The following is a 22,459-nucleotide window of genomic DNA, read 5'->3' as shown; positions in this document are numbered from 1 at the left end:
CTGAGGTGTTCTGACAGTGAAGAAGAGCAGGTTTCTGAGCTTTGGGGCTAAAACAGGAATTTTAAACAGCAATTGATTTTCTGGTCTGAGGGGTCTTGGCGCAGAGTGAAGGGTTAATAGTTCTGATTTGCAAAGTGGAGCCAAACCAGGTAGGAATTTAAAAATAATCAATATCATCTTAAATTGAATTCTATAATGAATGAGGGAGTGTAATTCCACCCGGACCGGACTAATGTGCTCCCTGTGTTTAGTGTGTGTGATCAGTCTTGCTGCTGACTTTTTAACCTACTTTAAGCAGTGATTTATAGCCTGAGCTTTCTGAGGTGACGTGTAACTTTTTAAATGCAAAACATTTACAGTAAACTTGTCCCTTTGCATGCTTTTAAATGGAAATCTCCTGAGATATGATGCACTGTCAGTTCACCTTACACAACGGATGTAGGGCCCGGTCGTACCCGCCTGAATGACCTGAGACACGCTGCTTACATGTCAACTTGTAGTTGAAACATCAGATTAACACACTGCTGCCTACAATGGATTGGTCCTTTGCTGCCCCATCTGCCGTTAGCTTGCCGTGCAAATCCAATTATGTTCTTAGGTTCCCCGGTCTAAAAATAGTCGAAAATGACGGAAAACGCAGTAACAACACGTCATTAGATGTGAGCGGAGGGGAAATTATGGTTATGGAGCTGATTTGTTCTTTCTGCGGAGACAATTGATCTGCCATGAGGAGATGATAGCTGCCATGACGGACAGGAGCACCGGGACGAGGGAGAGGAGGGCGGAATGGCAGCAGGGGACACATAGAAGAAGGAAGGATTAGGTTCAGAGTGGCGGATGTCTGAAGGAACTTAAGAAGAATCTCCAGATAGCAGATGAAATAAGGTAGGCTGTGTGATAATGTTTGTCAGACCATGTCCTGCTGGTGTCTGTATGTGTGTTTACATACACAGTGTTGGCTGCTATGATGCCACAGGTAGCTGCCATTATGTACTACTGATGACCAGGATGGTTTTCATGCTTTTTTTTCTTCCCATCTGCTGCTGTAACAACTCAGTTTCCGTCTGTAATCAACACTGTAGTGGTGAGTTTACTGGACAGGTCACCACTGAGCAAGGCAGCAAACCCACAGCTCACATCCACACAGGCTGAGAGGCAGGTTGTTGCTGAAAAATGAGCGTTAGTGAGTCAACCTTAAGTTTTGCTCCGCTCAGGCTCAACTGAAACACACAAATTAACCCGTCAGCGACACTATAAATGTCAGCGATCAATGACTTTTCATCACCCGGTGGTGAGAAATCGCTTGTTTGAATTTCACTTTTCATTTCAATGCAGATAAAACTAAATGAGTGATTTACACCAGAGGCAACACTATCGATTAGTTGTCATCTCTGCCAAGAATGGAACAAAACTGAAAGAGCCACACAGTGTCTTGGAGAGTGGATTGATGACAAGGTGACTTCTAAATGTCATGAGAGAAAACAAAAGAAAAAAAAATGGCGAGAAGAAGCTTATCGAGGCCACTTTTGTATTGTGTCACTGTGCACTAAGTTTAGGCTCAGGTGAGGGGTGTAATACTCATCACTGTGAGCTGTATGCTCAGGTTAGCCGGCCCTTCCTCTCTCTTAAGGGTGATAAACACTCATTTATTTATAAGACTCACTGTTTTTCACTTACCCTCTTACATTACTTCACTGTAGTCTTTTAATGTGAGCCTTTACCAAACATGCTCGATTGATTGGATTATGCAGCAGGTGCCGACTGTTTTTACTGAGCTTTGACAATCCAGTTTTACTCACTGTGCACCTGCAACCTGGAAGAACCGTCAGAACAATCTCAAGTATGGCCGATTTTGCTTCTGAGGGCAATTTTAGCATCTTATTTCACCTCCAGCTGTTCCGGTTTTACTTCGTTCTTTTACTTTCACTTTTAAATTCTGTATTTGTTCTTAATGATTCTATTATTTTACAAATTTTGCCTTTTTATTTGTTATTTTTAGCCCCTTTTTGTGTGATTTCTTTAGTGTCTCACTCAGCTATACTGTAAATGAGGCTTCAATACCTCAAAGTATTCTTTAAATACAGCTTGAATGGAATAATCAGTTATGAGACATTAACTAGTTTGGTTTGGTGTCACTCTTTGTGTTTTTATGCACACTAATTTGGTTTTATGTGTTAATAAATACAGTTTTCTTGCAGGAAATGTTGACATTCACGGGTGTAAAAAATAAAATGAATGATGACTGGATTCCATTCAGCTGCTTCAGTATCTTAGTCCTGGAATCGTGCATTGTCACATTAGTATGACTCACTTTAATAGAAAAGAATCATCATAAATGTTTTTCACAAGTCAGACTGTGGGAAAGGCCTTCCCTGATTCTCGCCCTGCGCAGACGTTACCTGAGGTGATCTTAGTTGAATTAAAGCAGAGTACACATAACCTGATTAACAGAGCTGCGGTTACTTTGCAATCTGTCAAGTCACAGTAAGAATGTTAGCATTTTGTCTCTTTCTAACGCTGCTCGTGTTTCAAAGCAGGATAGCAGAGATGCCAGCAGCGGTAGTTAAATCCAGCACATTCAGTACGATTCAGATAAAGAAAGACATTAGAGCAAAAAGCAAGACATTCTTCTGTTTTCCTCCTTTTATTGTCTGATAGGGCTAGAAGCATAATGATTATGACGAGACGTTTGTTCGAGGCTACCACAGCGACATCTGGTTGTTAATTTGACTGTCAAACAAATAAGAAAACGTCAGCTTATTGGTGTTACTGAGAACCATGTAAAGACCTCAGTGTTATGTTAATCTGGTTATTCGCAGCAGCCTACATTTCATCCAGCACACTCCACCCATGAATGTTTTACGTCTTGTCGTTTTGTGCCATTTTTCAGCGGGTTTCCTTTATATTTGACACAGTTGTTGCAAAATATAGTGCAGCGATAGATGGTTTCTGACAGGTTTGTTGTTGCTGCCGTCACAGTGCTGGTATTGTATTTGATTGTAGTGTTTATTATAAAGAGGGATGCTGGCAAGACTTTAAAATGAAATATTGACATCCAACCAGCGTGAACACTGACAGGCAAATCATGTCTGTCAGCTTAATGGTTTACAGTTTTGTTCGAAAATGTTCCATAAAAATAAATATGGTATGTCTTACATGTAAATTGAACTTTTGTTGTTTCTCCGAGTGAGTGATTCCACTACAGGAGGGACCTGATGTTCTCTGCAATAAGATTTAAAGGAATGTATGCATCCATCAGCCAAAATGAGTCGGATTTTAAATATTGGCATTTTAGATAAATTCAATAATGATTCCTATTAGAATTATGAAAACCTCAGAACAAAACCAAAGTAGTTGTCCATTATGTGTTTCAGTATTTCCAGACCTCACCTCACTATGACATTATTTTGCCTCAAATATTGCACTTCACCTGCTTCCGTGTGACATGACGCCTCTCTGTTTTGACTCGGTGCAAATAAATGTGGAGAGTTTGGCTATTTCTACACATTACGCCAAGCAAACCTGACTCATCTTTATCTCCGAAGTTGCACATTTTCCTCTCCCTCACCAGAAGCTTCAACTGGCTCTGGATCAAATGGAGAAACGTGACAACCTTGCTCTGCTCCTCGCGATGACGAATTTAGAGTGATTTAAAGCTGCTGAATCTGAGAATGCAGCCCTCTTCCTGCAGCTCTCTCTCTCTCCTCTCAATCAATCACAGACTTGTGCTTCAAAAAAAAAGACAAGCTACAAGTCAATATTCACTTGTGGCTTCACACCAGAGTCAAACTCCTGAGTGAAGTGCTCTGTTTATTCCATTCAGCCATCCTCCTCCCACTTTGTTTCTCTTTATGTGAGCTCACCTAATCTGGCTGAAAACACCCACCAAAGTCCCCCCATCAAAAGTGGAGGTGCTGAAGTCTAGTTCCCTCTTAGACCACTTAAATTACAACATGCTGAAAGGTTATTGTAGGAATCTTTCCCCAGTGATGTCAAAGAAATACTGCCTAGCCCTCTTTAAGCTTTAGGGTCAGCATGTGGAACATTCACCTGTGATCTGACAAACCTGTTTTAAAACCCGGTTTTACAGAAGCTGGATAGTCCGGTTAAAGATCAAACAAAAGCGGCTAAACCAAGTCTATATGTACAGTATACAGTCTTATCATGACATGCTGTTGGTACTTTACTGTAAATGTAACAGTCAATATTAGTGATTTAACAGATAGAAATGAAAGGTTGCTACTGTGTGCATGTTTGGTTGTGACCCATCTTGCAATATTTCCTGAACTCGTTAAGTATTAATTATTCAAATTATATATCCTATATTTATAGGACTACAAGATAATATTGGCAATCACATAACAGTGATGAACAACGAGCAGCATTTTGTGTTGTCTCTCAGTATCACCCATAGTTTCACTTCCCGGAAGCTTCTCAAGGTAATTTACCATTACAAGAATCCTTTTCCGTAAGCACATAAGTGATTTAAAAGCGCTCAAAGCGTTTATTACCACCAACAGCTGGTGCTATTAAACAAACCAAATAATCCAAGTTGGCAGAACGTGTATTTTTCCTTTTCTAAATCTTTAAGAGACGTTGGCTTCTCAACCTGAAATATTGTCCCTGTGTGAAACAAAGTCATGAGTGGGCATCTCTTCACTTTGATAGAATCATTAATCACAGGTATTGGATTTGTTTCTGCTTAGCGCCCTTAAATCCTACTAAATCGTATTGTTCCGAAACACTGGCCTCTGCCAAATGTTCCCCGAGCCTGATGCAGTCGGATTCTAGTGCAAGAGGCCTGTCGGCATGAAGAACTCGCCACTTTCTCAACTTAAGCTTATTATTCAATCTAAATAAGACGTCAAGTCCGCAACCTTTGACGCAGACATTTGACAGGAGAGCTTATGGTGCGTTTGATGACAGATTTCCTTCAGATGGTGTCCCCAGAGAGGGTTTATGTACATAACCCCTTTTACTACACATCTGAGCTTCTGCAATTTCAACAAAAGTAACCTCATGCATAACACAACATGTGTTGATGTAGAACTTTGATGTGATGTGTTTCCCAGCAGGATGGGTACATTTGTGACCCTGGCTGAAGTGTTGGAGGCCCGGGGTTCACCGCTGGAGGAGGATGAGGTCTGGTGTCTGCTGCTCACCACCGCTGACGCCTTACTGGACATCTCTAAAAAAGGTGACCAATCGTCAGCCACCATTTCCCCACAGTTCTGCCTGTAGTTTAGAGCTTGATCTTTAGTTCAATAGCAACCAAACAAGCCAAACAGCACAAGAGAAAGTTATGCAGCTTTTGTTCTGCTCTCTGTTTAGGTTCAGGCAACATGTGCAGTGTGCTGAGCCCTGGCTCAGTGCTGCTGTCAGCCAACGGGAGTCTGGCCTTCAAGAGCTGTGCACGATATGAAGACGTGGCCTCCTTCACAGCTCCTGAAGTCCAGCAGGGTCACGCTGCCTCCACCAGGACTGCAGCCGAAAAGGTCAGAACACTGGAAACCTTTTGCGTTGCTGTTCTTCAGACAACTATTACAAAACCAGAGTGAAAAAAACACTATCCCATAATCAGTTTTACTTTTAAGCAATGCATCAGTGTGTAGTGCTCCACTAGTATAAGACATGGGATATATGCAAAGGTAAATAGCATTTGTAGTATCTACACACCCCATATCTCAACCCTTGGATCAGAAAATGCAGAGACTGAGAGGAATCAGTAAATAGCAAAAATCAGATTTCAAATACAAAGGACGAGATGTAACCATCCTTTAAGTGCGAGCACATACATTGGTGGTAAAATTGGCTTGACTCATTCACACAGCAGAGTTTCAGGTGGGGATTCTCGTTTGGAGGGTGACAAAGGGGGCACATCTTCAGTAGTATACCTCAGTAGTACTAGTTCTAAAAAACAGCATGTCAGACACAGTGTTTGTTGGTCAAAACTGCATCAGGAAGTCGACCATTTGTGCTGTAACATGAGCTGATCTCCTCTCCTCAGTGGTTTTAATGAACTAATATTACTTCATTTGTTTCATTACTCAAAACAAACTTTCTCAAATTTCTTTGCAATCCTCATGAAACTTTGTGTATGTGTTTCTTAGATGGTTGTGTACTCACTGGGGATGACTCTGTATTGGTGCGTTGACTATCATCTACCTCAAAACCAGGTACTTTCCTCCTTCTTCTATCTCTGCTCAAAAAGCTTCTTCCATATTCTCAGCACTCACCCATTTCACCTGTTTCCTCCCAGCCGGTCCAGCTGAGCAACGAGTTGGAGGGTCTGCTGCTGAGCATGTGTGAGGACGTAGTGATGAGGAGGACCGACCTGCTGACGGTGCTGGAGACCTGCGAGCTTCACCACAAGGCCTCCATGCTGCCTCCTGCTGAGCGGCTCGTCAGGCAGCTGGTGGAAGACGTCTACAGGAACTCGGTGAGTGGTGGTTGACTGGTTCGGTTTGCTTTTGGGGTCACGTTTGGTTTTGATCATTTTTGTTTTGAGTTTACTGATAGCGTCAACTCTCTGCTGGTTTGCTTGAGCTTGACAACGATGTCCTTACAGGTCGACCACCTGTCCATCACTGAAAACGGCTCTCCACTAACGGACCGCAGTCAAGTGGTCAGGGACAGATTACACAGTAAGAATCTAGTTTTCGCCAGAGCTGAAGTGTGACATTGTGTGAATGGCTTTTTGGCTTTCTTGTCAAGACACTAGAAGATCAATGCCATTCTTGTGTCTGATCACTTACGCTGCTTTGAAATGGAAAGCGTTGGTTTGTAGCACCTTAAACGATGCCATTGGTCAGAATTTGTGAGAGCACCGAAGCTAAGCAAAGGCGACATGGACAGCACCGTCGGCATCTAGAGGCTATCGAGGTTAAACATTTAAACATGCTAAGGAGTGGGTAGCATAATACAGCAAAGTGCAATGAAAACAGACAAAACAACAACAAAACCTTGTTCATATGGATTCCTCTCGTAAACACAGTAAACATGACCATGTTTTAAAGCTACTGTCAGCAGCTGTAGCTTAGCTTAGCATAAAGCAGGCAAAAACAGCTAGCATGGGTCCAAAATAAGTAATTGATATTCTCTATGTTATGTAAAAAAAAAAAATACATGTAATATATAAAATACTAAATTTTAGAGATGGTTGCTGGCAGTTTTTTTTTTTTTTGGTTTCCCTCCATTTCCAGTTTTTGTGTAAAGCTAAACTTACTAGCTGCTGCTAGTCGCTTCATATACCACTCTCACTTCTGTATCAAAAATATGAAGCTCACAAGAGTCAATACATTTATAATTACATTTAGATAGAATTTTACATATAAAATGTTTTTACAAACAAGCCATGTTAGTTCTTTCGAGCCAAGCTAGCTGCTTCCCCCTGCTTCCAATCTTTACGCTAAATTAGGCTAAGCTACCCATTTACTAGTTGTAGCTTCATGCTTAGCACACATAAGAGTGGCATCTGTCTTCTTATTTAACTCTCTACAAAGAAAGGTAGTAAGCAATTTTTTTGTTTGTTTGTTTTTAAATGTCCTGCTACTGTCAGACTACAACACAGAAAGACGTATTTTTAGATTTTTACCAAGTCACATATGAGAGCTATACCTCTGGCAAATGGAAAATAACAGCAGCTTATTTTTCAGGGGGCTCTTTTAGAAACTCGTCATGGGAGCTGAAGAAGAAGATCTCCAGAACATTCTCAGGAGGATGTTATCGAACAGATCTCCCAGGGTACGTCCATAGTTTATATATTGTATTACCTTGAAGGTTTTTTTTTAGGCACATATTGCCTAAATGTCATAAACGTCCTTGAAACAAAGAACAAAATAAAACAGTCAATGTTTATGTCTTAGTTTGTCTACTTAACAGTCAACCTCATTCAAGTTACATTTTAGTAGCTTCAATGATAAAAACAGAGAAAAGAAAAAGCAGACAGAAACCCTGTGGGGCAGACAAACTCCCCAAAGGACTCTGTGACAAAGCTGCTGCTATTAAAATATATATTGTCTCGTCACAAGCCATCATCTTGTGAGTGACAGATCTCGCCTCACGTCAGACTGAGAATGGAAAACTCATTTTCCCCAGGACTCCCTCGGGAGGTCGACACAGGGAGAGTTACTGCAGCTGGCAGCTGAACCGCAGCCCCTGCAGTCCGTACATGGATGGCAATCGAAGCGCCCACTCAAGATCCCAGTTCGAGTCCACGATGAGTCTGAATGACAAGAAAGCAAAGGTGCACTGGATTATAATATTATGATATACAATGATTTAATATCTCCATGCATTTGTTCAAAACCTGGGTGGAGATGAGAAAGGTTAACTGTATATTTTTTTCTCCTGTTTCCTCTCTGTTGCAGGACCTGGGTCCTGAGTTTATTAGAGTGTTAGATGAGCCTCTGGTTGTCTTGGAGCTGCCTGGATCCATTGTGGTGAGTTATTAAAAAAGGGGAGAAAAAAAAATCAATTCCTGTCATTGTAAGGAGAGAATTACCGTAAGGGACACACATAGTAGTGGTAGAATGAACTAAGTACATTTACTGAGGTATTATTGTGTTGCGTTTATTAATTGATTGACCAGAAAATAACTGGAAACTAGCTTGATAACCATGTAAGTTCCTTTTCTGGCATTAATACCTCAAATTCCATGACTTCAGCAGTTCAAATGGGGTTTGCTGCCTTTCATTTTAATTATTAGGTAGTTTTAGCTAGAATTATGATGAGGGTAAGCATCAAACTAAATACAACAAACTGGCGAATTCAAAGAAAATGCATGTATTTACACTGCTCTACATCAGTCAAACCAATCGACTGATCAAGATCAATCATCAGATTCATCCATTATGAAAATGCTCTTTAGTTGCTGTCCTATAGAAACAACTAAAACAGTAACAGCATGTCTTACAGCAGGATTTGACTTAAAATTGAGTATTTACATACACTGTAGTCAATATTTAATTAACCACGACACACAATCTTCATAGTCCAAACCTTTGAAGAATGTTGTTGGATCAATTCAATATCATGAGTTATTTAGGTAATAATGTTAGTTTTAGCCCATTTATCTCCTGGTGACAACTATTTATACTTTCCATCGCAGATCTAGAATACAGTATTCCTCTCGACATATAACATATAATTCCTCTGTATGAATCAGTTTGCCTTTGCCTAATCATTTATAAAGTGAAACAACTTGTGACCAAGATTTAAATGGTCCCTCCTCTGTTATTTTATTTATTAATTTTTTTTATTAATGTCCTTAAAATGTATTTCTCCCTGTTCACAGTCAAAGAAAGGAAAATCTCCGACCACCCACAGAGAGCTGAGTGTGGTGATGCCAAGCGGTCAGAGCATCCTGGTCAAGTGTGAGGTGAAATCCAGAGCAGGAGATGTCTTTGACATGATCGTGGCTCACTCCAACCTGATGGAACATTTCTACTTTGGCCTTGCTTACATTGATGGTAAAGAGACCTGAAGTAATTAGTGAGCAAGTGTGAAGTAACTTGGTTGTAGTTGGTGTAGGAATATCAGAAATCATAAATCATACATGATCAACGTACTCAGGTTTTCTTTTTTTCTCTGTTTCTCTTCAGATAACGAGTTTTTCTTCGTGGACAACGACACCAAGATTTCCAAAGTTGCGTCAGATAGCTGGAAGAAAGTGCCTTCAACCACCTTTGTCCTTTACTTCAGGGTCAAATTCTTTGTCAACGACATTTCCCTTATTTTGTAAGTATTCATCATTAGTTAATACAAAATAAAACATGCAAATGTGGGATAGAAACCCTGATAGTTATGTGATCTTTACCTCCATCAGGCACAAACAGACCCGACACCAGTATTACCTCCAGCTCAGGAGGGACCTTCTGGAGGGCAGGTTGTCCTGCCACGAGGAGACTGCTCTGTACCTGGCAGGTCTGGCCCTGCAGACCGAGTATGGAGACTGCATGCCTGAGGTTGTGCACCTAAAGCTGAATTCATAGTTGAAGTTGCTTGACTCAAGAGACACATGAAAATCGATGTTATAAAAGCTGAGAACCTTTCATTCTTAATCCCTACAATGGGTCAAGCACTGAATCCTCCATTTTCTGTAAATAGGAATTTTCTTTAGACACCATACCCTTAGTTTGTAGTTAAGTCTTTCTTTTGTTAATGTGTAGTTTCCAACCCTGATTCCATCATTAGGGTCATTTTCTCTGACTTAGCAAAGCTTCTTCAGAGCCACAGAAGAAATTCTACGATCTACATGTGTGAAAAGTCCTTTTAAAAAAGGGTAGTCTAACAATCCTGCAATGTAAATGTCAGCATGCAGCGTCAGCTCAGTTGTCACAGTGTTGTATAATTACTGGAGACGACGGAGACAATGGTGGAGATCAATAACAGCGTTTCAGTGCCTATATTTATTTAAGATAAATATCCATATGCCCCTGTTTCTATGCATGTATTTTCCCATCTATCACTGTATTATGACTCACTGTTTAAAGGTTATGTGTCCACAACAGCTCATGACACTACAAACTGTATGTATTATGTGTATTCTGTTAACATGAGGTTGCGATCTGTTGTGTTTAGGTGTACGGTAGGAACTACTACCGCCCTGATCAGTATGTCTCCAAGAGTGTGATGGAGAAACGTGCCTTGCCTTACATTCAGGGAGAGCTGCTGCGACTTCACACCAACAACGCTCAGATGCTCACAGATGAATCAGAGCTTGAATTCCTCAAGGTAGCACATATGACAAGCACTTTTAAGTTGTAGACATCAATGACTGCTTTCTGACTAATTAGAATCCCAAGCTAATGTAATGTAATGTTTACTAGTAGCAATTCTAATTAGAGATATCTGCAGTGGATTTCTTACTCGTGGAAACATCCGTTGTAAGTAAATTACATCTCGTGAAATTCTGTCATAGACTTCTACTGAAACTGAGTTACAGATATCTATGTTCATTTCTCATCCGTCAAAATGTAAATTGGTGACATTAACAGTTCCATTCTTACTAGTAGCATAATCACATTACTAACTAGTTCAGATTTCTAAAATTACATTTGAGTTAACAATAATAATAATAACAATAATACACATTATTTACACAGCAGTTTTCTTAACAATAAATGTCACAAAATTCTTAATGAAAACAAAAAACATATCCAAACTAGGCAGATATAAAAAAATGCATTTGTAACTAGTGAAAATAATTTTTTGTACGACTAACAATAATATTTCTGATGTCTACAATTTGTTTTAAAAGCAATCAGAATTGTATTTTAGCAGTCAAAATGCCATTGTGCATATCTTCATTAATACATATCTGAAATGAATATGCTAATTAGGTCCACATGTCCAAAATCCAAAATGGTTTGTTGATGTTGGACATACTAGTACATTTATACTAGTGGCAATCATTTCCGAATATGTTGAAATTCATTTGCAGATTACTTTATTCATTAGTCTAACTGGTCAAAAAGGAATTACTGATATTTATAATTAAATTAAAAATAGCTGTAAATAATATTTAAGTTTTTAAAACTTAGTTTTTTACATGTGAAAGTATATATTGTGACATGTCAAATTTGTTTCATAGATATCTTAAATTAAAACTTAGCCATGTGTCATTTTAAGGCTAAATGTAAACTGGTCAGTGTCACCGATTAAATGTGAAAAAGGGCTAACCATAAGAAATGCAGTCCTATATTCGACTATTCAAGTCATGGTGCTGAATCTATACGACTGTGACTACGGCTGTTTATCCCTGTAGGTGTGTCAGCAGCTGCCTGAATACGGTGTGTTGTTCCACCGTGTGGTGCGTGAGAAAAAGCCTTTAGACGGAGAGATTATCCTCGGGGTTTGTGCCAAAGGTGTTATCGTCTACGAGGTTAAAGACGGCTGCAGATCCACCAATCAGAGCTTCTACTGGAGGGAGACGGCGACCATCTCCTCTAATGTGAGTAAGCGGCTGGTAGTGGTGCGTGTCATCCTTCTGTGTTCCCTCTCACTGAATAGAAACCTTTCCCTTTCATGTTCCTGCAGAGGCGTAAATTTGTAATCGAGTGCCGGGGCAGCAAGAAGAAGTACACCTTCATCACGGAGAGGTCGAAGACAGCCAAATACCTGTGTAACCTCTGCTCAGCCCAGCACAAGTTCAATAACGAGATGAACTCCCGCCAGCTAACACACAGCCTGGTCTCAGGTCAGCCATTGCAGCATTTATTTTATCCTCTAGTTGATGCTTGCCAATTACTAAAGACAACTTCTTCATCTGTGTCCAGAGGAGAACATCGTGCAGTATGCAGCAGTGTGCCGTGCTCAGAGCAGCAACCTCAAGTCCTTCTCCTGTTCTGAGACGCCACAAGACGACAGCGGTCTGACCACACCTCAGGACGAGACCCTGAACAAACTGTGCGATGACGTCACTGCCAGGATCGAGGCCCGCATAAGACAACAGCGCCTCAACGAGCACAGGTCTGTAGCCACACAGCAGTTTTCACTATGTTCCGACATTGAAAATTCAGAATACAGATAAGCCAAAATATTGTGACTACTGAAGTAATGCTAATAGTAAAAACTGTTCATGTGAAGGTCTGCGATAAATCAGACAGTAAGGGAACGGGTAGTTCTTGTGGGCAATCTGTTGGATGCAGCAGGGATGGACAGGTGTTAGGATCTCAGTGAGTAAGTCGTTGTTGCCAGATGTCAGGGTTGAATGATTACTATTATGAACGACGGGGCCAGTGCGTAGATATACTGTAGTAGTACCAGGAGGGATCCATTGTGACTCCAAATCACAACTTTGTATCACGAGGCACCTAAGAGCTTGGTCGGTCGAAGCTTCTTTGGTTGCACATAAAGGACCAAAATTATATAAGACAGGGCTGATCGTAATGTTTTGGCTCACAGTGCATATTTCTGCAGCAAAGAAGGATCAATTTCTTTAGTTTTGCAACAACAAAAAAAAATCAGGCTTACTTGAGGTGGTCTTTGATTTTTTTTTCAAAAAAAAATACTTCATGACAGATAGAAACACTTGTTTCGAATAAGTTTTGATGTCTCAAATGACAGATCTACTTTCTCCACTTCTTTCATTGTCTTGTCTTTGGACAACATGAACATGTCCAATGCCAGCTGACAAGAAAGAGTAATTACCAGTTTCCCAATTAAAAACAGTTCTTGAAGACTTCTCCTTATTTTTCTCTCATTGATGGCCAATGATTTGGTTCATTCCTCCTTTTTGAGGTTTTTTAGCTGTTGGCAAAACAAATTAGTTTTGTAGTTGTGTTTCTGGCTTCGTCTACTGTTTTTAATTACAGCTATGCGTAATGTGGCTGTACCACAACTTTCTGATGACACTGTTCAGCCTATTCCTTCCAAAGCATTTGATGGAAACAAGCTTGATTCATTTTTTCTTTTCTTTTTTTTTGCGACATTGCTAAAGTTTGCTTCATATGTGCATGGTTAGAATGAGATGAAAACATAACTAATGTGGCCCAGACCTTTTGTGATTTACAGTCTTTCCCTTGAAGCTAGCTCATACAGTCATCAACTTATTCTTCAGGTTGTTCTAAACCAACTACGCAGCAAAATAGCTCCTCCCGGGTGATGAGTTTAGGGTAGATGTACCACATAGATGTATAACAGAGCATAATATTAAAGCTTTCGTGTCGTAACTGAAGAGAATTGTCCTGATTCTCCCCTCGATGTATTTGTGTTGCAGTCCCTGCTCCGGCAGTCAGCGCAGCAGCACTGGTATGCGTTCTCCAGTGTGTTCTCCGAGGAACGGATCTGAAGCCCGCTCTGGTTCTCTAGCAGCCAGAGGTAGAGTAAAACCAAGCACACTGCTCAGCTTCTTTAACTGATAACCTCTACATAACAGGTGGTTCTCTTGTGAGGCAGCTTTATCATTGTACATTTTACTATCTCCTTTGCTCCATCGTAAAGTTTCTGAGGCAAAGCTGCTGCTGCTGCTGCTAGTTAACTGTATTAATCCTCTATCTGTCTCACAGACACCCCGACTAAACTGGGAGCCTCCTCAGAGAGAGAGGTCATATGTGTCTCCTTAAAGAAAGACGCAAAGCTTGGCCTGGGTAAGTCGATCACACTTCATAACAAAACATCAGTAAGAAGCTGTTTTCATTTATTAAATGTTTGATGAACTACAAGAAGAAACAAACGTACCACTAACATGTACTGTGGATGCCATGCAGTCACAAAAAAAAGACCAGAATTGAACAAATGTTTTCGATCATGGACGCTTTTTTTTCATGTTTCTGTTAGTTGATAATAAATCTGCCCCCCCATTTTATTAAGTGTTTAATACACGTGTGGTCTGTGTTGATGCAGGTATAGTGATAGTTGGAGAAGACACAGTGGGACGCTATGATCTGGGCATCTTTGTTGCCTCCGTTGTGCCTGGCGGACCTGCTGATAAGGACGGACGCATCAGAGCAGGTGGAGAATCACATGGACATTTTTGGTTTCTGTTAAGCAGCACTGTGCAGAATAGGAACATCACAAAAAAAAAAAAAACAGAAAATATTGATATCATGTTAAGGGTATACAGAGGATAATCCTGTAAATAATCCAGCAGCAGTCGCTGTCTGGATGACACTAGGTGATTTTGGTTGGCATTGTATTGATGATGTTTGGAACGTTTTATTCATCAGTTCATCTGGTTGCATTTTCACTATCCATGATTGTAGTTATTCTTTTTGTATGCTTTTTTATAGTTATTGTTACAGACAAAGCAAATTCATCTAACATCTGCCAATGTAGAGAATATGGAGCAGGGAAGTGCAAAGGAGGACAAAGACTGTATCTGAAGTGTGTCTGTGGTGCCTTTGTGGGTCACGCTGGCTCTTAAAACTACTCTGGCACCGTTTCACTGTGACCTTTGCCTTCAGGTGGTCGTCTGATCTCTCTGAACCACATCAGCCTGGAGGGCGTCACTTTCAGCGAGGCAGCAGAGGTCATGCAGAGCAGCCCGGAGGAGGTGCAGCTCATTATCTCACAGCCAAAAGGTGCTCTGTGTGTGTGTGTGTGTGTTTCAGCGAGGCAGCAGAGGTCATGCAGAGCAGCCCGGAGGAGGTGCAGCTCATTATCTCACAGCCAAAAGGTGCTCTGTGTGTGTGTGTGTGTGTGTGTGTTTGTGTGTCCGGCTACTGTATGTGTGTAATGATACTGTGCTGAGACCTTTGCCCTCCTTTGTTTGCATGAGTAGTGCTGGTGATGGGGTAATTAGCCCATGGTAATAGTGCTCTGATATAATAAAATGTAAAACAGTTTTCTTTTATTAGCCAGCAAAGCCTTTTCTATTTTTAGCATGTGTGCCTGGTTGCACTGTTTCACTGTCTATTATTATATGCAATAAAAATATAGATTCTAGTGTATTTTTAAAGCTTTCCACCTGTTTTTCTTCCTGTAAAATGTTACTTTTTGTTGATTCATTTCCCCCATGGATATAAACAAATTCCATCCTCAACTCTCATATAAAGTTTCAAACTGGGAATCATTTGATGTGTCACAATGGGTCAAGGACGTGAACCCAAATGCAAGACTCAAAAAACTTCGGCTCAAAGTTCTCTTTAACAGATTTATTTACAAAGTATCAACTTAAAATCTCTGCAAAAACGATAAACACAAAATGTCACTCAAGTGAGGAAAAATATCAAAACCGAAAATCACTCTTAGGAGGAAACAAGTTACTTGGAGAATCAAAAGCAAAAACCTTAACTTGGCAGGATCGTAACATTACAAAGTAGCAACAAAACATTAACAGAATCGAGGCAATACAAAGTAGCAAAATAAAACGTTAACGAGACTGTGGAAATACAAGGAAGAAAACAAAACCTGAACTTGGCAAGATCGTGGCGTGGATGGCTAGGACGACTGATCTGGTACGTAGAACAAGACGAACTGGCAAAGGACAAAGGGAGACGCAGACTATATATACACACAAGGGGCAACGAGGAACAGGTGGAGAACATTAGGGCGAGGTAGACAATCAGACACAGGGAACACAGGAGGAAGGGCAAGTCACCTGACACAGAAGGGGAAAAGATTTTCAAAATAAAACTCAAAAGACATCATACAAGACAAAAACCTAAGAACGGGTTCGAGACATGACATGATGTTAAAGATATCCTGTTAAGACTGAGGATAACTTAGCATGTTCTTCTTTCTACATTCCTTTTAAACATCAAAAATAAAATAAGAATAAATAAAGACTTTCAGATTGATACAAATGTAAAGAAATAGTTTTGTGTTTCTTGAAATATGTTTCATGAAGTTTTTCTATACACAATATATGAAGCTGCAAATAGCAGTTTGCTAGCTTAGCATCACACAGTGATTAAAAACAGGAATTAGAAACAGCTAGCTTAACACTAGCTGAAGATACGAGCAAAACACAACTTTACAAATCCTGTAAAATCCTTTTCATCAAACTCTCTTGAGATCTTTTGTTTGAATTCTCAAATTAAAGTTTTTTCGCCAAGAGTGAAATGATACCTGTAATAAGCTACAACTAGCAACTGACTAGCTTCAACACAAAGCCTGAAACCACAGGAAAGTAGTTATCCTCGATGACAAAAATGGAAAACATCAAAGCTTTAGTCTTTTGTTTACGTCATACTATGTCTGAGTTTTTTGTATTTTAAAAGCTTGTGTTGTAACAACTAGCTTTTTACCACATTCTTTGCGGTAAGCTGAGCTACATTGCTGCTAGCAGAAACATCTGATAATGGCATCAACCTTCTCGTCTGCCCCTTTGCAATGTAGATGATCAGCTTGTAGTGCATTTTCAGTATTTACAGGTGTAATAGAGCAGTTTTGTTGTTTTCATCCACAGTTCCCTTCAGTCCTCTGCGCTCTCCTGTTTTGAGGAATTACGACTCCCAGATCACACTGATGACAGACGGACGGTCGAGAGACGACAGCCTGGATGAGATCGTCTCAGTCATGATGACGCCGAAGACCAGCAACAGACTGAACGTCCCCCGGGATGTTCGAGTCCCCGGTACACAGGTAGAGTCCTGATAGATTTAAATCACATGACTGAACTTTTCACTGTTACTTTTTCCAGTGATGCTGATAGTTGCAAGTAGTGGTGGAGTAGCTGTTTAGTTAGATTTAATCAATAACTATTGGTAATTTTGTATAATTATGCCATAAATACATGTGTGATTGGCTCTTTATGTGTTCCATAAGTGACAGTAAGACAGATGCAAAGGCTGAACTAATGTCTGTTTTGGCCTCAGGACGGCTGCCCTGTGCCTCCGTCTCAGAACTGTGTGAGGCCAGGGGAGATCACCGTGGAGCTCAGAAAGATGTCAGGAAGTCTGGGCATCAGCATCTCTGTGAGTTTATGGCTTACTTTGCAGATGAACAGACTGAATGGCTTGGCCACGAAATTACAAGTTTTGAAGATGCTGAGCATGACTGCATACAATATTGATTTTGGAAAATAGTGGTTGCAGTTATCTGCCATCATCCATCGGACTAATGTGTTTACAATGGAAGAATTTGATTAAAAACATTAGGAATGGACAGTCAGGAAGGGTAATTAGTAAAATAACTCATCTCCAGCAGTCGGCCACAAGGTCTGCTCTACCCAATCTGATTAACATCTGTGGTCTGGCAGGATTAAAAAGAGAGAGAGAGAAGCAGAGAGAGATCTCATTCACACCAATTTCCAGTAGAAAAATGAACACTACCACAATGTAAGGGGAAAAAGACAAGTAAAAACTTTTTAATAGTAAAAATATAAAGTATTTCGACAAGAAGAGATACCAGCAAAATGTGACCAAAAGCTGTAAATACTAGCAGTTTATCATTATTATATGAAGCTTTAGTAACAGATTTAATGTTAGAAAAGCTGTTAGTAACATATAAACCATTTATGATATATGTCTTGTTGGAAAATGTTTTTTAAAAAATGACACTAAACTAATTTAGACCGTCATACTTTGTTTAATCTGTAAAATAAACATAATGGAGTCATGGAGTAAAAGTATGACTGAAACACTCACATAAAGAACCTCAGAAATGTACATTAACACAATACTTGAGTGAATATACTTGAGGTAAATATGAAAAAAAGAAAAAAATGATTTAAAAAATAATTTAAACATGACCAGCCTCAGCAACATTTATCAATATATGACTGGTATCACTATACGTAGTGAATGAAAGTTGAATTAAAGCCTCTGTTACTGATGGCTCAGGGTGGCGTCAACACCAACCATCCGAATGGAGGAATCTACATCAAGAGCCTCGTTGCAGGAGGAGCTGCTGAGAGAGACGGACGTTTACATACAGGTAACACAGTTCAGAGTCAAATCAAATGACGCTACGTCCTCCATGCGTAACAAATGTATTCAGCAGACTTGTCAAACTATGCGTGATAGTTTCCAGTATTTCTTATCGGAGTCCTTTAGCACTTTCTGACAAGGAAACGACACATCCCACTCAGATGTAACTGAAAAGAGAAAAACTAATTAAAACCAAATGTAGGTTACAAATTATAGTTGTAATTTTATTAGCTTTGTCTGTTTATCAATTCCAACTATGTTTTCATGAACAGGTGACAGACTGGTGGAGGTGGACGGGTTTAACTTCCAGGGCTTCACCTACCAGCAGGCTGTGGAGTGTCTGAGCAAAACTGCAGAGGTGAAGGACAACATCTGACTAGTAGAAACCAACAATCTATATTTGCAAATGATGATGAGGGTTTTTTTTTTTTTTTTAGCCATGCTGACGGTATAGATTTATGGAAGGTAGAGCTACAACGACTGATCAATTGATTAGTTGCCAATTATTTTGATATTTGATTAAAAACAAGACCTTCGAGGACATCTCCCGGGGCTTTAGGAAACAATAATTGCCTTTTTTTTTTAAAAACCATTTTCGAACAACTAATGGATTATTCGAGAAAACAATTGACAAATTAATTGGCAATGAAAATAACAGTTAGCTGGAAGGCAATGTTGACAAAAACTATTGGATGAAGTGCTACAAAGATCTGGTTTAGCTGTCCTTATGCACCACCATTACATTGGTTCAAGGTCACAGCAGAAGGACGGACCAGTTGTTCCAGTCACATCTATATCTTCCCCTCTTACACTTCTTGTCCTCTCCTGTCCTCTTATGACCTCCAGGTGGTTTCTTTTGTTGTGGAAAGGGAGTCAATGAGCCTACCCAGAGTTTCTCTGAGTGCTGAAAACAGCAGCGCTGTACCCAACCAGACCGTCAGTCCATCTACCAGCCGGCAGAGACTCAACAGCTGCTCGTCCACCAGCACTCCTGTAATCACAGTATCTGGCCGGCCCCGAGACTACAGCTTTGTCACTGATGGTAGGATGCTTCACCTTTTAACTGAAATACAAGAAATCCATTGAGAGACCTCAAAAACAAAGAGTCCACAATCTCTTTTAAAAACAGCTTCGAAATACTTCCTGTTTTGTCAGTGTGGGAGCAAAACGGATAAAATGTGAGGAAGAACCTTCGTGAGAGAACCTTTAAGCTGTTGTTTGCCTCAGTAGCCGTCCAGGCTGGTCTGACAGCCTGAAGGTGAACTTTCACACACTTCCTCCTCACACTTCATCCTGATCTCCCCCTCTGACCTTCCTGTTCTTATCCTCCTGGCCTCCCTTATCCTTCGGTCTGTCCTTCTATATCTGTCTTCCTGCACCATATATTCACACAGTCGGGTCACCGGTTTTAATTTAATACAGCTTCATTCCTTTTAGAGGTTAATAACTAAACAACCCTGGACATCAGATAAGTGCGGCTGAAAAAGCCAATAAAAAGCTCACCTATCACAGAGCCTCTCCTGCTCTGCTGTACAGACCTGCATTGTTGTTCATTAATGTGCCATTACTTAGTGTATTCTGAAAGTGGTGTTAAACTCATTTTCCCTTTCATCACATCTACAGAAAGCTGACGAGGACATGCAAGTAATGATTTCTTTATTTTGACTGTGAAAATAACTAATTTCCAATGATGACAAAACAGTTTTTTCAAAATTGTTTTTAGAATTAAAACAAAATTAAACTCTTTAAAAGACCCCTACTTGGTAGGCATGACTGCATTTTTTATTTATTTATTTAACCTTTATTCTGCCTGGTAAAAATGTTTGAGAACCAGTTCTCATTTGCAAACCTGGCCATTTACATCAGGACAGTCAAAAAAAACCCGGTTTGCTTCTGTTTGGTGGTCTGAATTTCCCCATGTCACTCCCCATAACAATGCACCAAGATCCACATGACTAGGACTATGAAGTGGGAACAAAAAAATGTCATGAGACGGAGGTGAGGCTTATGAAATGTTACATGAACGACGGTAGCAGCGACAAACAGAGCTGCAGAGTGAGCACAGCGCAGATGGCTTATTCCACGTTCAGGCCAACTTTAGCCTTGCGTGACTAAACGCAGCCTCTTCAGTCATTTGAAGGAGACCATCACAGGATCATTAGACACAAATATTGTACTTGGCTTAAAGCTGGAGTGTGCAGGAGTGTAGCAACAGCAACAGTCGGATAGATTTAGAAAGTATACAACCCACTAGAGAATAAAAAGCAACCTAAAACATTAAATAAAGACCCTCTCATCAGGTTCTAATCCCAGTTGTGTTGATCTTGATGCATCCATGCAGGGAAAGACAAAGTCCGACACGAGACACCGAATACTGATTCTACATTCACTTAGTAAAACATTTCGAAGCCCGCTGATGGAATTACACAGTGTTTAAATGTTGCTTTGATTTTGCCGTTGAATTTATTCATACATTTAAACTTCAAGCTCACCAAGACCACTTGAATTTAAACAAAAAACATCACTGACTTAAGAAGTCTGTCTTTTCCTGTTCCTTTCCCTCTTCTTCTCCCAATATTTCCAACTTTCCTTAATTCCTATCCACCCCATTCCTATCTACACCATCTTTTACCTCATTGTTGTCCCACTATTGTCCCTTTCCTTCTGCCTCCAAACCCTAAGACAACACCCAGGAAGTGACTCTGACCAAGAGTGCCAACGGTCTGGGCTTCAGCTTCCTCATGTGTGAGCTGGACCCACCCACTCGGGATTTTGGCAGTCTGGTCCGGATAAAGCAGCTTTTCCCCGGCCAGCCTGCTCAGCAGAGCGGCAGGATCCAGGAGGGAGACGTCCTGTTGGCCATCAACGGCCAGTCGCTCAAGGAACTGTCCTATCCAGTAAGTGCAGAGTCATTTGTATAGCAAACCTATTAGTAATCTTTGATCTGCTTGTACTGAAATCAGATTTTGTCATCCAGCTCTGATGTGATAGATGCAGTTGTATGATCACTGCAGTTTTCTACAGACTTGTTCAGTACATGTTGTATATGCATGCAAATGTATCATTTCCACTTTTATTTGAACTCCCTGGGTTTTTTTTCCTCTCATTTGACGCCCTAATTGTTGTTGACAGTCTCCTCAGACATAATAGATGATTGGGTTGTTAAAGAAACAGACAATTTTACTGTTTTTTGAATTTTCTTACCATGACTATTTTGTTCATTTCAAGAGTATTTAAAGAGTTCATTTGCAAAAACAGATAACTCAATTTTCGTAGATTTTCCGAAAACTTGTTGTTTGCTTGAGACAATATCAATCAAACTGAAGTTGAGTAGCTTTGACTCAGTAGAAATGACAAAAATAGAGATAACTTAAGTTTGATTGATATTGTCTCAGGAAGACGATGGAAACGTGGGTTTTCTGAAGGTTTGTGAAGATGCAGTTATGCAAATTACCTCTTCATTCAAGATCCAATATACAACATCAGCTATACATACCCTGATTATTTCTATAAACACATCTTTTCTCTCTGCAGAAGGTGCTAAAGCTGTTCAAGACCTCACCACCTGAAGTCCTGCTGACTCTCTGTCGACCTGCACCAGGTACGCAAACACATTCTGACAAACACAAACACGCTTCCTTGTGTGCACCGGCCTCACTCACCTGTTTGTCTGTTTGTCTACAGGGATTCTTCCTTCTATCGATCAGTTCACCTGCACATGAGCGATCTCGCAGTGTTATAAAGCAGCATCAGGGGATGTTCAGAGGCTACGGTGTGCTTTTCTGATGAACCAGAGAGCGGTGACGGAGGCCGAAGGAAGCACGATCGCAAAGATGTTCTGATCAGTGGACAGAAGGATTAAGCTGACCTTATCAATGGACTCCAGCCCTGCAGAAAGGTCAGTGATGTTCCACAGCATCACCTGATGGTACCCGACAGAACACAGTGGGCAGCTTTCCACTGCAGAAGCTCAGGGCAAGCACAAGGTTGCAAATGACGACAAATAGGAGTTACTGACACATAGGGAAATAGAACAATGAAGGTTTGTTGTTTTAGCCGACAAGGTTAAGTTTACATTCAATGTCAGAGAGGAGAAGATTGCTGCATGATGAGGACATGAATTTAAAATGCAGCTGCAATCTTTA

General features: G+C 40.4%; 1 protein-coding gene across 1 annotated transcript; it reads left to right on the top strand.

Moving 5' to 3' along the window:
* Positions 1-5,076: 5,076 nt before the first annotated feature.
* Positions 5,077-22,207, top strand: frmpd2 (FERM and PDZ domain containing 2). Its single transcript, XM_008303178.1, has 27 exons — positions 5,077-5,197; positions 5,332-5,495; positions 6,111-6,176; positions 6,260-6,439; positions 6,569-6,644; positions 7,656-7,743; positions 8,098-8,245; positions 8,370-8,441; positions 9,296-9,470; positions 9,603-9,738; positions 9,827-9,965; positions 10,582-10,734; positions 11,768-11,953; positions 12,040-12,199; positions 12,279-12,471; positions 13,721-13,821; positions 14,010-14,090; positions 14,347-14,454; positions 14,907-15,023; positions 16,832-17,028; positions 17,262-17,360; positions 18,228-18,321; positions 18,587-18,672; positions 19,161-19,356; positions 20,997-21,211; positions 21,849-21,915; positions 21,999-22,207. The coding sequence occupies exons 1-27, from the start codon at positions 5,077-5,079 to the stop codon at positions 22,034-22,036; spliced, it is 3,456 nt and encodes a 1,151-aa protein (XP_008301400.1). The 3' UTR covers positions 22,037-22,207.
* Positions 22,208-22,459: the final 252 nt, after the last annotated feature.

Source organism: Stegastes partitus, unplaced genomic scaffold (assembly GCF_000690725.1).
Source record: "Stegastes partitus isolate 25-593 unplaced genomic scaffold, Stegastes_partitus-1.0.2 Scaffold1950, whole genome shotgun sequence".
In the NCBI taxonomy this organism is placed as follows: Eukaryota; Metazoa; Chordata; class Actinopteri; family Pomacentridae; genus Stegastes; species Stegastes partitus.
This window is presented reverse-complemented; position numbering and strand designations above follow the sequence as displayed.